Raw genomic sequence first — 13,543 nt, forward strand, 5'->3', positions numbered from 1 at the left:
TTTTCTTTTTCTTTCTTTTTTTTTTTTTAAATAATAAATAATTAAAAATAAATAAATAATAAAAATAATAAATAAAATTATAAATAAGGTCAGAGTATTTGAGGAGAAGAGAGTGATAGTGTTAGTAGAAAAAGAAGAATGAAAAGGAGGAAGAGGAAGAAGAAGAGGGCAAATTAAAAAAGAAAAGGGTCATTGAAGCAATTTTTAAATGAACAGAAAAAAAAACAGAAGAAAGTTCAGAAGGAAACACATACAAGACAGCTTTACTGTGCGTATTTTTAACATTGCAAGCTGCATGTGAATGATTCCCATTTTCACATTTCTTCCTTTTTTGTTCTATTTTGCATGTGGAAAAAATAATTTCCTCTCATCAATATTGTTTTGCGGGTCTTTCTTTGCGATACCAATATTTCAACCGCGTAAACTTCCGGATTATTCTGAGATCTGGAGTTCTGTTGGTATCGTCTATTGAGTTGAGATGTTAAGAAAAAACAAAATTAAAGATAGAGTCGAGTTTAAATTGTTAGGATGTGGAGCACTTGGTCCGCGGGATGGGAACCCCACCTCTTACGGCGTCAATGAATCACTCTTCCTAAGCGCTCTAGTAAATAGCGGGTTGTGGGCTTACTAGTGTAAAAGAAAAATGATCCATTGTTAGATAACACGTCCCTTATCTCGGGAGGGTCCGGCCAAAACCAGGCACCACTTTCCCACAAGACTTGCCCCTCCCCAGAGTCTCTCCCAGGTTTTCTACGAGCACGCAAGCAGGCTGGCACACGTGTTCCCCCGGAGAGCGGCGAAGGGAAAGGCCAAGTAGAGAACGGCGGGGGGGGTAAGGTGACTCCGGGAATTCCCAAGCTTCCGTTCAGACGCTACACCCCGTTATTCCATTAAAAATGGAACATTCCGATCTCTCAGCTCCGGGAGGCGGGGCGGGCCCACGGCTGTGTGGGAGCTGCTGTCAGTCCGGGCGCGCCGCTGGAATCCCGGACTGCCGGAGCGGCGTTACGGGAATAGACTCCCCTCAGCACCCCGCCTCCTCGACCTCCGGGCCAATGCTCGCGTCCGTCCGGTAGCGCCGGAGCCAATAAGAGGCCGGCCAGCTCCGGGCCTAAGGTTAGGGGCTAGAGGGAGCCTAGGAGGGGCCGTTAACTGGGCCTGGCTGGAGACGGGAGCTGCCTGCTCGCCTCGGGGACGGAGCGGAGGCCGGGTCGTACAGGCCCGGGGACGCCCGTGGCCGTGAAGGCCGAGCTCGGCGCAGTGAAGGACATTGCGCGCGGCAGCTAGGGCGGGCCCAGGGCCTGGCGCCGAACTGGAGCTGGGGGGGTAGGAGACATCGCAGGTCTCGGAGCCGAAGGAAAGCGCCGAGGCGCTGGTGAGGACGGGGTCCGAGGCCGGGAGCTGGGGGGCGGCGTTCGGAGTGGGGTGGAAGCTAGGAGAGGACGGAACGGAGGCTCTGAGGAGGGAAAATTCGAGGCGCTTGGGAAGGGGTTCTGGCGAGGGGGAAACTGGAGGGACTGGAGGGGGGGCGGGGATCCGGGAGAAACGATGGGAAATAGGGGCAACTCCAGTCTGGGAGAGGAGACTTGGGAGCGAGGAGGCGGCGGCGGCGGCGGCGGCGACGACGACTGGGACTGGGGTGTGAGGAGGGAGGGGCGGGTCTGGATTGACTGTGAAGGAGCGGGCTGCGTGAGTGACTTACGAATTCTCACTTAAAAAAAAAAAAAAAAAAAGTCTCTGATTTCCTGCCTGGAAAACCCCTACATTCCTTTACTTCCAAGTCTCTCTCTCCTCTAGTTCCCCAAATGTGTTTCCTCCGCAGAAGAAGGCCTGATCAGTATCTCTCAGTGCCTTCCTACCCCGAGCTTTACACCGTCCCCTCTGACTGACAACTTAGTTATACCTACACCAATTGTCCAAAAATCAGCGTGGGGGATGGTCACGTTGTATTAGTTATATAAAATTGTAGCACCTCCTACTTAATTAATTGCAAATTGATCGTTGAATTAAAATGCATAATTCTTCATTTGGAGTCTCACAATTCCATTAAAATAATTCCGAACGTTTTATCTCAAGTGAAGTTTAGAAATGACAAAGAAAAATGAACTATATCATAATATTTTCCAACTTAAAATAGTTTTCAAATCTTAGTTCTTGACTGCTTCCCTTCCCTGCTGTCTCTGTGATAAAGTTCTCAGTGAATAAAAGTTGTGGTAAAAAGAATAGGACTCTGGAAAAGGAGTATTTTTTTTTTTAGCATATTGGTTTTAATACAAAAGAACTGAAGAATTGTAGAAGGGGAAGAGACGTCTATGACCATTTGGTACAACCTCTTCACAAAAGGGATCTTGTGCTATAAAGTTTTGCAGATCCCTAAAAATTTGCTGAAGATTGACACGTTCATTTGTATAAATTATTTATATATGTGTTTGATCCCTCATACACACTACTCTGACACTGATGACGCACCGGTGGCAGATCCTTATCGCCTCCCCCTGCACTGTTGTTGAGTCTGCAGACCCATTCTCTCCCTCAGATCTCTCCCTGCTCTGCCTTCCATTCAGGTGTCTGTTTGATCTTTCTGCAGCCTAAGTTTGAACACCCTCCCCCTCTCCTTCAACTCCTGTGGCTCCCCTCTAGGATCCAGCCTAATCCTTTGTTTGGCTTTGCATAGTCTGTCTCCTCCTTACCTTTCACTCTTGTTAACTTTTACCTTCTGCCTTGCTCTTCATGATCTACTAACACTGGCCGTGTGCTTCTCCTGGCTCTGCCCTTTCTACTGTCTATCCTTCAAGTTCTCTTCTTTGCCTCCTGATTTCCTTGTCTTCCTTCAAGACCTGGCGAAAGTCCTGCCTTCTACAGTAAGCGTTTCCTGGGCCCTTTTAATAGCTCCTAGTGCCAGACTCTCACCAGACTCTTAGCTTCTTGACAGCAGCAATTGTTTTTAACCTTTCATTGTACGTCCAGCGTGGTGCTTGACATATTGACATATACTTAATAGATGATTGTGGACTGCAGGCAGCAGAGTAAAAAAATACCCATTTCTGGGGTAGGTTTCTTCCCCCTCAGATCAGCTAAAATATAGTTTTAAAAGTAATATAGAATTTTCTTAAAAGTAATGTAGAATTAAGCTTTAAGGGCAGATTCACGTAGTAGAACTGGACACAACCTTTTTGTTTTCTTAACTGTAACTTGAGGGTTAGTTAGCCTCTGGGATCTTTCGGGGTTCCTTCCCATTCGGAACCTGTAATTCTAAGAAACACTATGAAAAGCTCATTTAGAAACTGCATCCTGTGCAGAACTGCAGTTTTATTAAGGCGCATTTGATAGTCTGATCTTGAATTGCAGTGTTTTATGCTTATTTTAAAATATTTGCAACAATGAATACTGAATAAATGTTTTCCTATCTTGTTACAAAAGAACAACAGATTATCTTTCCAGGCTCTGTCTTCATCTTAAAAATGAATGGTTATTTTCAAAGTCTCTTCCAGTTCTTAAAGAATTCACTGTTTTCTCACAGTTGGTTTCAGGTCTTTCAGTCATGTCCAAATATTCATGACTTTATTTAAGACATCAGAGTGGTTTGCCGTTTCTTTCTCCAGTTTTACAGATAGGAACTGAAGCAAACAGGGGTAGGTGACTTCTGCAGGGTAGTTCAGTTAATACATGTTTATTTCAACTCAAAAAGAGGAGTCTTCCTAACTCCAGGCTGGCCCTCTATCCATTGAACCACCTAGCTCCCTTCTTCACAGTATGCACAGGGATTTTTTTTTTCTTTTTCTTTTTGATGAGCATAAGGACATTGAAAATGCAAATTTTAAATGTTAGTTTGTTAGGTAAAGCAAATGAAGCTAATGTCAACTGATACTTTATACTTTTAGAATCTGATTCTAAAAGAAAATTGGAAAATAACATTTCAACAATTATTTTAGATATTCTCTTACATAAAATCCATATTTAGAAATTCCTGGCATTTTTAGGAGTGCTCAGATTGTAAAACTTAATCATATAGTCAACAAAAATGTGTTAAATGAATGCTGTACTCTTAGATTCTGTAAATACAGAGATAAGACAGAGCCAGCTCTCAAGCTGCTTACCTCTTAACCATTTAGAAGTCTATATGCAGTCTACTGTCATCCATTTGTCAGAAATCACACACAGAAAAATTTATCTAAATTAGTATCTTTTTAAAATATATCACTTAGAAAAGATTTTTTTTTGTTTATTGCCTTTTCCAGAGGAGTTCATGACAAAGACATAGTTCCTACCATTATATTTCTAAGTAGCCATATGCCTGGCTGAGCTCCTATAACCATTAACTGAAAAATTTATGACAGTAGAAATGATTAATATACCCAAATATCCAAAAACTCTGTCAGCAGGGATTAGACAAGTCCCTGATTCTGCTCCTACAAATATCCCCAACCTGTACTCAAGCCTGAAAACCATGCTCAGATTTTAGCCTCAACAGCTCAGTGTCACTCAGAACTTCTCCACCCTGACAGGATGATCCATTCTCATAATCAAGATCTATCCTTATAATCATGTTCTTTAAGTACATTAATGGAACAGTAGTGTCTAGAATGTGGATAGTAATAATTTATAATACCTTGCCATGATTAGTCCATGTCTGGACATAGTTTCTAATTTGCAGCATTACATTTTAGGAAGAGCATCACCAAACCAGAGCAAGTTCAGAGAAAGGCAATCAGGATGGTAAAAATGACTTGAAATTATGGCATATTGAAAAATGGTTAAAGATATGGAATTTTTAGCTTGAATAAAAGAAGGCGTGAAGGAATGATAATGATAACAATATTCATTTATTTAATGGATTGTCATGTAGTAAAAGAGAGGTTAGATTAATTTTATTTGGCCCAGAGAGCAAAGCTAGGACCAATAGGTAGAAGTTAAGAGAAAAACAGATAATGTCTTCATATAAAGAATAGTTTTAACAATTAAAGCTGTCCTCTAGTGGAACTTCTCATTTCTGATGTTCAAGTAAAAGCTAAATAGTAACCTGTGGAGGAAAAGAGGTATAGAAATAGAGATCCTTATAACAGATGGATGTTAGAGTGTTTTTCCAAACCTCAGATTTTATGGTAACTTCATAAATATGACTTTGAAGTAAATGAAGGTATGTAAAGTGAATTGTCCATTAGACAATTGGGGTAACTGGTGTTTTTTTAAGCATATAATTAGCTATAATAGTTTCTGATAATTTACTGTATTTAAATTAATTTCAAATTAATTGCTACATTGTGAATTCTTATTTATTCTGATGATTTAAAAAATCTAATTAATTGCTTATCTGTTGCATTTAAAAAAAAAAAACCAACTTTTATCATTGTCTTTATTTCCTACTTTGCTTACCTCTCATTTTCAGGATTTTTACTTTTTTGCTTGTTTGGGAGTTATTGATTTGTTATTTTCTTAGTCTGTTTATGTAAATATTTAATTAATTGATCTTTTCATTCTTTGTTGTGATGATATGCTTAAAGATGTAAATCATCCTGTACAGCCTGTTTATGTATATCCTACAACATTTACATTGCTTTTTAATACAGTAATTTATGTTTCTGATATATTCTTTAAAACAAGTCATTCTTTAGATTTACATCACTTAATCTTAATTTAATTCTGAATCCTCTCTTCAAATATGCATTATTATATATGATTTTTGCTGGTTTGTAAAGAATTTATTTACTATTTCTGCATTTCTTCATCTGTGAATTCTTTATTCCCAAGTATATATTTGTTTTTCTGTAAAATAATGCAATACTAAAAAATATGTATGCCTGAAGATCCTCAGGATCTTGTCTAAAATGTTTATTACTTACTCCTGGTTTGTTTGGGGTTTTTTTGTTTGTTTGTTTGTTTTATTTGGTTAAGGTATAAGTTCTACTTTACATCTACATTGTTGCCCAATAGGAATCAGATTTTTAAGTAAACATGCAAACAAATTAATGGATTTACTTTCTGATCCTTTTTCGTAAACATTGTAGCCCAGCCTAAAAGGTGTTGGATTTGGAGTCAAAAGAAATTGATTTAAGTTCTGACTACTATTTACTGCATGATTTGGGACAAGACACTTAACCTCTATGAGCCTTTATTTTCTCATCTGTAAAGATACCTTCCAACTCAAAAGTTATAATTCCCTGGCTCTCTTCCATTTATAGGTGAGTTCATCCCATTCATCATTATGATTGTTAGATTTCTTTTCTTTCCATGTCCTATTAATTTTCTTTCTTTTCATACTCTACTACTCCCTTATTTAGAAGAAAAAATAAAGTTGGGGGATACTGAGAAGTGTAATCAGAATAAAGTGTCTGTATTTGTATTGTTCAGAAAAATCAACCAATCCAAATCATTGACTATTTTAACTATTCTTCTTCCCACTCCCCATCTCCCTTTGCTTCCCCACTTTCCTAACCAGCATTCTATAGTTATAGTTTGTATCTATCCCATTTCCAATTTTATATCCTCTTTGTCTATCTGTGCCTTGTCTTCTATTAATTTTATTATTACAACTAGGTTTTCTTTTTTAAAAAATATTCCCCTAGGGGCAGCTAGGTGTTGCAGTGGATAGAGCACCAGCCTTGAATTCAGGAGGACCCTTAGACACTTAATACTTCCTATCTGTGTGACCCTGGGCAAGTCACTTAACCCCAGCCTCAGAAAAAGAAAAGAAAAAAAATTATACACACACACACACACACACACACACACACATTCCCTTGCCATAGTCAGAAAAAGTATAAAGTCAATGGGATACTCACTCCTCCAATTTCCTATTGGAACAATTTTCTTCTCTTTGTTTCTTTCTCTCTACTCCTAGTATATTCTTTTTCTATTTGGGGGCACATGGTGGTAGAAATACAAGTCTGGGCTTCTCTTATACTTTGTTTCTTCCCTTAACCTTAAAATTTTAAGATATTTAAAAGGTATAATAAATATTCCCTCCTCCTTCTTTGAGGATGTAAGCTTCTAATTATAACCCTTATCACAGAGCCCCTTAGTTTAGGGTAAAGGCTAGTTGGTAAGCTTATAGGAATTTTTAAAATTACTTTTATATTTTTGTACTTTTTCTTTACATGGCATATTTCTTAAAATTTTTGAGGGCTTAGTATAAAGTGTTAGGTTTGGTTGGATCCTTTTATTTCTCTGTCTCACTAAAACGCATTCTTAAAGATATTATAAATATGAGAAAATGGTCATTATAAAAAATAATTATCACCTAAATTTATTACTTTTTTTGGGGGTAATAATCTTATCCATGATTTTTTCTATTATATGGCATCTTCTCTTCTTTCACACATCTTGAGAATCAGCCCTATCAATGCTTTGTAGATCCATTTTCCTTCAGCAAGGACCTCTTTTGAGTAAACCTGTTTTGGCTCAACCAATTTCCATTTTATGAAATTCACCATTTTCTGAGTTACTGAAGTCTAGATGTGTTCCATTTTCATCAGTGATGAAACTAGGTGGCTATGAAAATGCTAGCATATATTTTTTCTCTTTTTTTCCTTCCCAGTTCTTCCATTTTCTTCTGTAAGTACTTTTAAGATGATCTTAGTTGGATCTTAAGAAAAACTTTCTGTAAACTCAAATTTTCTCTTCTTACTTTTTACTATTTTGTAAGGTAATAAATACTACTTATAATCTTCTGTTGTTCTCCATTGTGTTTTACAAATGAGTTACGTTCAAAAAAATCTCTCCTTGGCTATTCTTGCTTTCTGCTTAGCAAGGGAATAAAGTTTTTCTTTTTTTTCTGGCTGTTTGCTGTATATTTTCTTGACCTGGATGTTCTATATTTTGACTATGATGTGTCTGCACGTTCTTCAGCTTACAGTGCCTTTCAGGAGAGGAGGTGTGTCCTTTATATTTTCACTTTGCCTTTGGTTGTAAGGGATCTAGTCAGTTTTCCCTTAAAATTTCTTAAAATCTATTGTTCAGGTTTTTCTCTAGTCATGATTTCAGGTAATTCAATGATTAGTTTTTTAAAATTATTTATTGATCAATTTTTACAAGTATTTATCTTTTCTTTCTATTCTTCTCTTCCCATTTGAATAACAATAACCAAAAAAAAAAAAAAAGATAAAGAAAATCCTAAGTAGATACTCATAGTCCATCCAGTAAAATAAATTCCCACTTTGCCTGTATCCAAAAATATGTCTCGTTCAGTATTTTGAGTCTGTCACTTTTTGAAAGGAAGTGAATAATGTATTTCATCATCAGTCCTCTAGACTCACTTGTTTTCCCACCCATTATTATAGAATGTTAAAGTCTTTTACAGTTATTTTTCTTTATGTTGGTATTGTATAAATTATTTTCCTAGGCCAAGTCACTTCATTCAGCATTAATTTATAGTGGTCTTCCCAATTCCCTTGAAAACTATGGATTTTGTAATTTCTTATACCATAGTAATCCACTGCAGTTAACTATGCTATTATATATTTAACTATTCCCCAGTAAGTGGGTATAAACCCCTTCCCCTCATTTCCAGTTTAAGTGTATTGTGAAAAAAAAAACTGCTATCAATATATTTATACATATATTCAGGTCCTTTTGTTTCTTTGGTCTTTTTGGGATATAGGCCTAGTAAAAAGAGTAAAATTAATTTAGTGAGTTTTATGGCATAGTTCTATATTACTTTTCAGAATGACAAGCCCAGTTCCTAAATTATGTATTTTCAATTTGCTTTCTATATCCATTGTTTTTATATCATCCCATGATCATTTTTTTTTTTAATTTTTCAATTTTTTTTTTTTTTAACTTTGTTCTATTCCTACTTATCTCATGGGATTCTTGAATTTTATTTGATCCAATCTATTGTGTGTGTATATGGGAGACAAGGATCATAGTGTTTAATTTGTGGTACTCAGGTAAACTCATACTACCTGTTTTTTGGTAGATATGTTGAACATTTTCTAAACCCTCTCCCCTATCCTCATCTTAAAGTGTTAAAATGAGCTATACCCTTAGGTTTGCCAAGTCAAATACACCTTCCATGATAGTATTTTTCATTGTTTTAAGAATCAGTTGAGTAGATTAAGCTAGTAATAACACCTAATCCAACTAAGTCATATATTTAGTAATCAGGCAGAAGGATATTTCAGTGTAAGATTCATACCTTTATGGAGTTAATTCCTATATATGTGCCAATTTCTTTACTCAATTTTTTTATTTTAAGTTCATGTATTACATGTAGTGTCTAAATATGTACGTGTACCTTGATTTTCCCCTTAACCGAAGTTTTCATTCTGCAAATCTAAAACAAAAACAACAATGACAATAACAATAATAATGGTTTGACATTATATAGTGCCTGTTATGTATGAGGCATTGTGCTAAATGCTTTATAAATATTACCTTATTTGATCCTGTCAACAACCTTTCAAGGTCAGTACCATTATTATCCTCATTTTATAGTTGAGGAAACTGAGGCAAACAGAGATTAATGATTTGTCTAGGATCACACCATTAGCAAATCTTGAGGTGACATTTGAACTCAAGTATTTCAGACTCCAGGCCTAGTGCTGTATCTACTTGAGCATCCTCGTGATCTGAATATTTGATAATTTTGCCATAACTTTAGGGATAAGGGAGTGGGAAATGGGGTAAAAAGTAACATATTCTTCGAGACTTAAAGCTCTGCTTTACATTTTCACTTGTTGGAGATTTTTGATTTTACTTTAACAGTAGTTATCAGCAGAAAAGTAGAATTTGTTTTTAAAATGACTATGCTTATAAAAATGAAATTTTAATATAGCATTTGCATGTTTCTTACAGGAATTTATGCAAGATGTTGGCTATATGGACTTGGATAGTGCCAGCTTTGTTTATTTTCCTCACCATTGATTCAGTGGAAGGTAAGAGTCATAGTTTAAAAACATTGTGCAATTAATTGTTATAGCCAGTCTAAAGGGTGTTATAATTATAGCATTGCCTCTTAAATATTGATAACTTTATTTACAAAATTAAGTACATGCTACATGCAAAGCACTCTAGTAGGCTCTGGGTTTACATTGACTAATGATATAGTCCCTGCCCACAAGAAATTGACATTACTAGGAGTGCTACAATAAATAATAAGTAAATTTAAAATATAATTTCAAGAGGGAAAAGACCCTATCAGTTAAAAAATCAGGAAACATTTCACATAGTAAGTAATATTTCAGCTTAGCCAAATTCAGGCAATTAATAAAGTACGTATTAATGACCATTTTTAGTGGCAGTTACCAATTAAAAGGAAATTCTTTGACAATTTTTTACATATCTTAATAGATTTGCTTGATGGGTTCATATCATAAAAACTAAATCATTGTCCAGATATCTTATTGAATATTTATCTGAAATTTCTGTGTATTAGTAGGAAAAAAATCTCACTTTATTTTTATGTTTCTGTGTAGAACTGAAAATGTTGCTGAACATAGAGGAAAGAATGCCTTTGTATCAGGAATCATATTAGCCCTGCAAAGCAGGGATCGACACCTTTATAGATCTAAAGCAATCAACAGTTTGTGATGATCCTAACTAGGGAAAAAAGAAGAAAAGATGAAAAAAATAGGGAAAAATAGGTGTCAAATAGAGCAGTAGTTAGGAGCAAAAGAAAGGAAAGAGTTGGAAAATTAAAAACACCCCAGCTTTTTATTTGTGGTTTAGGAACTTCTGATTGCTACCATTGTGATTGATAGTAGTATGCCTCCCCAGAAACATTGGTAGTTAATATATCTGAGGAGAAAAGGCTGATAGATTGACCAGGCCAGAGGGAATGGTTGTTAACGTAGAAGTGTTCAAAGTAATATAAGGTCTCAGTTACTCTAACTTAATAAGAATGAGGAAGAGGATTAAAGGGGGGGAAAGATACTCAGAGTAAAAAAAAAAAAAAAAAGTTAAAATTGACTCGAGGACAAAGAGCCCTTCTTATTCAAAATGAGTTATTCCACATGAATGAATTTTAAGATATGAAAGCCTACTCCTTTAAATTCTAATTTTTTTAATTGCAGTTATTTCAGTGGAAATATTATATATTTCCCTCCCTTCATAAATTATAACTTAAAATTTTTTGATGACAATGTCATCATGAACCAAGTTATACAATGATTCCCTGAATAGCTATGTACCAAATAGTCCCAAAGTTTTGTGGTTTTATAGTTCTCTGTGTTTTATGCTTCTATTATCTCCTGATATCAGCTTATCATTTTAATGTGTTCTGCTTCTAATGTGCAAAATTTTTTTTTAAACATTTCAGGTCTAAAATTCTAAACGTGTAGCTTATATGTGCTTCTGGAATCATTCACCATGAAAGAGACTTCCAATCCTTGTTAGTGTGAATTGGTCACTATTTCTAGAATAGTAATAATGATAAAAAGCATGTACTTTTCTGTTAATAATGACTGTTGCAAATATACTCTCTGGGCTTTGAAATGTTAAACAAAGGAGCAGCTAGGTGGCACAGTGGATAGAGCATCAGCCCTGAATTCAGGAGGACCGGAGTTCAAATCTGGTCTCAGACACTTAACACTTCCTAGCTGTGTGACCCTGGGCAAGTCACTTAACCCCAGCCTCAGAAAAAGAGGGGAAAAAAGAAATGTTAAAAAAAGAAACAATGGCAAGGGTAATTGAAAAAGAAAAAGAAAAGCCTCTTAGTAGTTACATATCTGCTGGTATATAGCTGCCTAAGCAGGAAGAAGAACAGTAAAGGTGTCTCAGGAGAAAGGGTCTTGAATCTATGGGGTTATGTTCACACCTAATGAAAAGCCAACACAAGTGAGAAGAAACTGAACATTTCATGGGTAGAGTAGATCTTACTCTATTAGGGGACAGAATTGTGATTATAATCAAACTAAAGGTGAAATCTAGTGACATTGAAAAAGACAGCATATGGCTGGTACATAAAGAAAAATATTTCAGTTCATTTGGGATACCTGTTTCCCCAAGAAGTAATCTTTATATCTTTAGAGGAATGAGACCTAAAGGAGCCCAAAAACATTGGATAACATCTATAATAATAATAATAATAATAATAATAATAATAGTTAAGATTTATATAACATACTTACTGTGTGTTAGGTACTATGCTTTTATAAATATTATCTCATTTGATCATCACAACAACCTTGTGAGGTTGGTGCTATTATTATCCCCATTTTCCAGATGAAACTGAGGCAAAAAGAGATTTAATGATATGTCCAGGATTACGTAGCTACCAAGTGTCTAAGGGGCTAACTTGAATTCAGGTCTTCCTAACTCCTGTGCCCCATAATAATAGCTAGCATTTATATAACTCAAACTCTGTGCCAAATACTATGCTAAAAGCTTTATAGATATTAGCTCATTTAATCATCTATTAAGATACTTTGTTATACAAATACATTTTTTCATCCATGTTCCCCTCCACTTTGGCAGTTTACAACCTCAACTCCTCAAGGACTTTTCATCCCAAACAGTTTTTATTCATATGTCTTACATAAAAGATCCACCTTATTCCTAAAGTTACCCTTGTGTTAATAACTTGTAACCCTGAAGTTACAGAATGTGTAGCAGTATCATCCTTTTTATATAACTAATCCATAATTTTTTTTCAGTCCTACATACATGTCTTCAACTTTTTTTTTTTTTTTTAAACACATTTCTTGATGGCAAGAATGGTTAGAAGGAATAAAGATAGGTCTGGTGAGCTTGACTATATATAGTACTGGAGTAGGAAGTTTCTTTTTCAGTCAAATTGCCTCCTACTGAGGCTACTCAGTAAGACAAAATTTTTAGCTTTAATTTACCTTAGCTTATGATAAGAAAGCTTAAGAAATTAAATATAATTTTATAGGGCATGTGCTGAGTAGCAATAATAATTGGGAGCAAGATCTAATAATGATGTGGCCCCAAGTTGTAAAAGGAATGATACAATGCATAGCACATCATAGGTGGTTACTTCTTGATTGATTGATGCAGCCCCTTCTCTTAGAGAAGCCAGAGAAGATTTGAGCAGCCAAGTTGTCTTAGGAGCAGCCCAGCCAAGGTGATCTCATATCTCCTTAGTGAGCATTCTTTTCATTCTCAATTGAAAAACTTGTTTCAAAATAGTAAAAGGAAGGGAGAGTGGAGATCATGTAACTTAGAGATGGCCTCCTAACTTAGTCCTCAGAACAGGGCCCCTTCTTTTTAGGTTAAGATGAATCTAACATTCACTTCAGAGAGCACTTAGCTTTGGGCCCAGTCCCCTACAGGTTTTCATTAATGCTGAACAGAGATCCTGTGTGGAACACCTGGTTAAGGAGAATGCATACATAGGAGCTATGTGAGAGAAAGGATAATTAATGGTTATTTGGATAATGGTGGTTTTAAGAAACAAATATATACATAAGGTTCTCTCCTTGAGAAGACTCCCAAGAAAAATAAGGACAAGACACTTAGGACAACAAAACAAAGAATTTCAGTTATTGGATTATCTTGGATCTAATGATCAAAGCAAGTTGTCGTATTACTGGCCATCATTATTGAGTCTGCCCTATTTCATACATATAGAAAGGTTTCCCTAAAA

The 13,543-nt window shown here is 35.9% G+C and overlaps 1 protein-coding gene across 4 annotated transcripts in view; it reads left to right on the forward strand.

Moving 5' to 3' along the window:
- Positions 1-1,119: 1,119 nt before the first annotated feature.
- The window catches only part of IL6ST (interleukin 6 cytokine family signal transducer), a 37,522-nt gene continuing 25,098 nt past the window's right edge, over positions 1,120-13,543 (forward strand). For 2 of the 4 annotated variants that reach the window (XM_074282495.1, XM_074282497.1), the window contains exons 1-2: positions 1,120-1,375; positions 9,793-9,872. In XM_074282495.1, coding sequence (XP_074138596.1) covers positions 9,806-9,872 — 67 coding nt within the window. In that variant the 5' untranslated portion in view covers positions 1,120-1,375; positions 9,793-9,805. Of the gene's footprint in view, positions 1,376-6,005; positions 6,180-9,792; positions 9,873-13,543 lie in introns of those variants that run through there. The other 2 variants (XM_074282494.1, XM_074282496.1) reach the window with 2 other exon arrangements.

The sequence above is a fragment of the Sminthopsis crassicaudata genome, chromosome 1 (assembly GCF_048593235.1).
Source record: "Sminthopsis crassicaudata isolate SCR6 chromosome 1, ASM4859323v1, whole genome shotgun sequence".
Taxonomy (NCBI): Eukaryota; Metazoa; Chordata; class Mammalia; order Dasyuromorphia; family Dasyuridae; genus Sminthopsis; species Sminthopsis crassicaudata.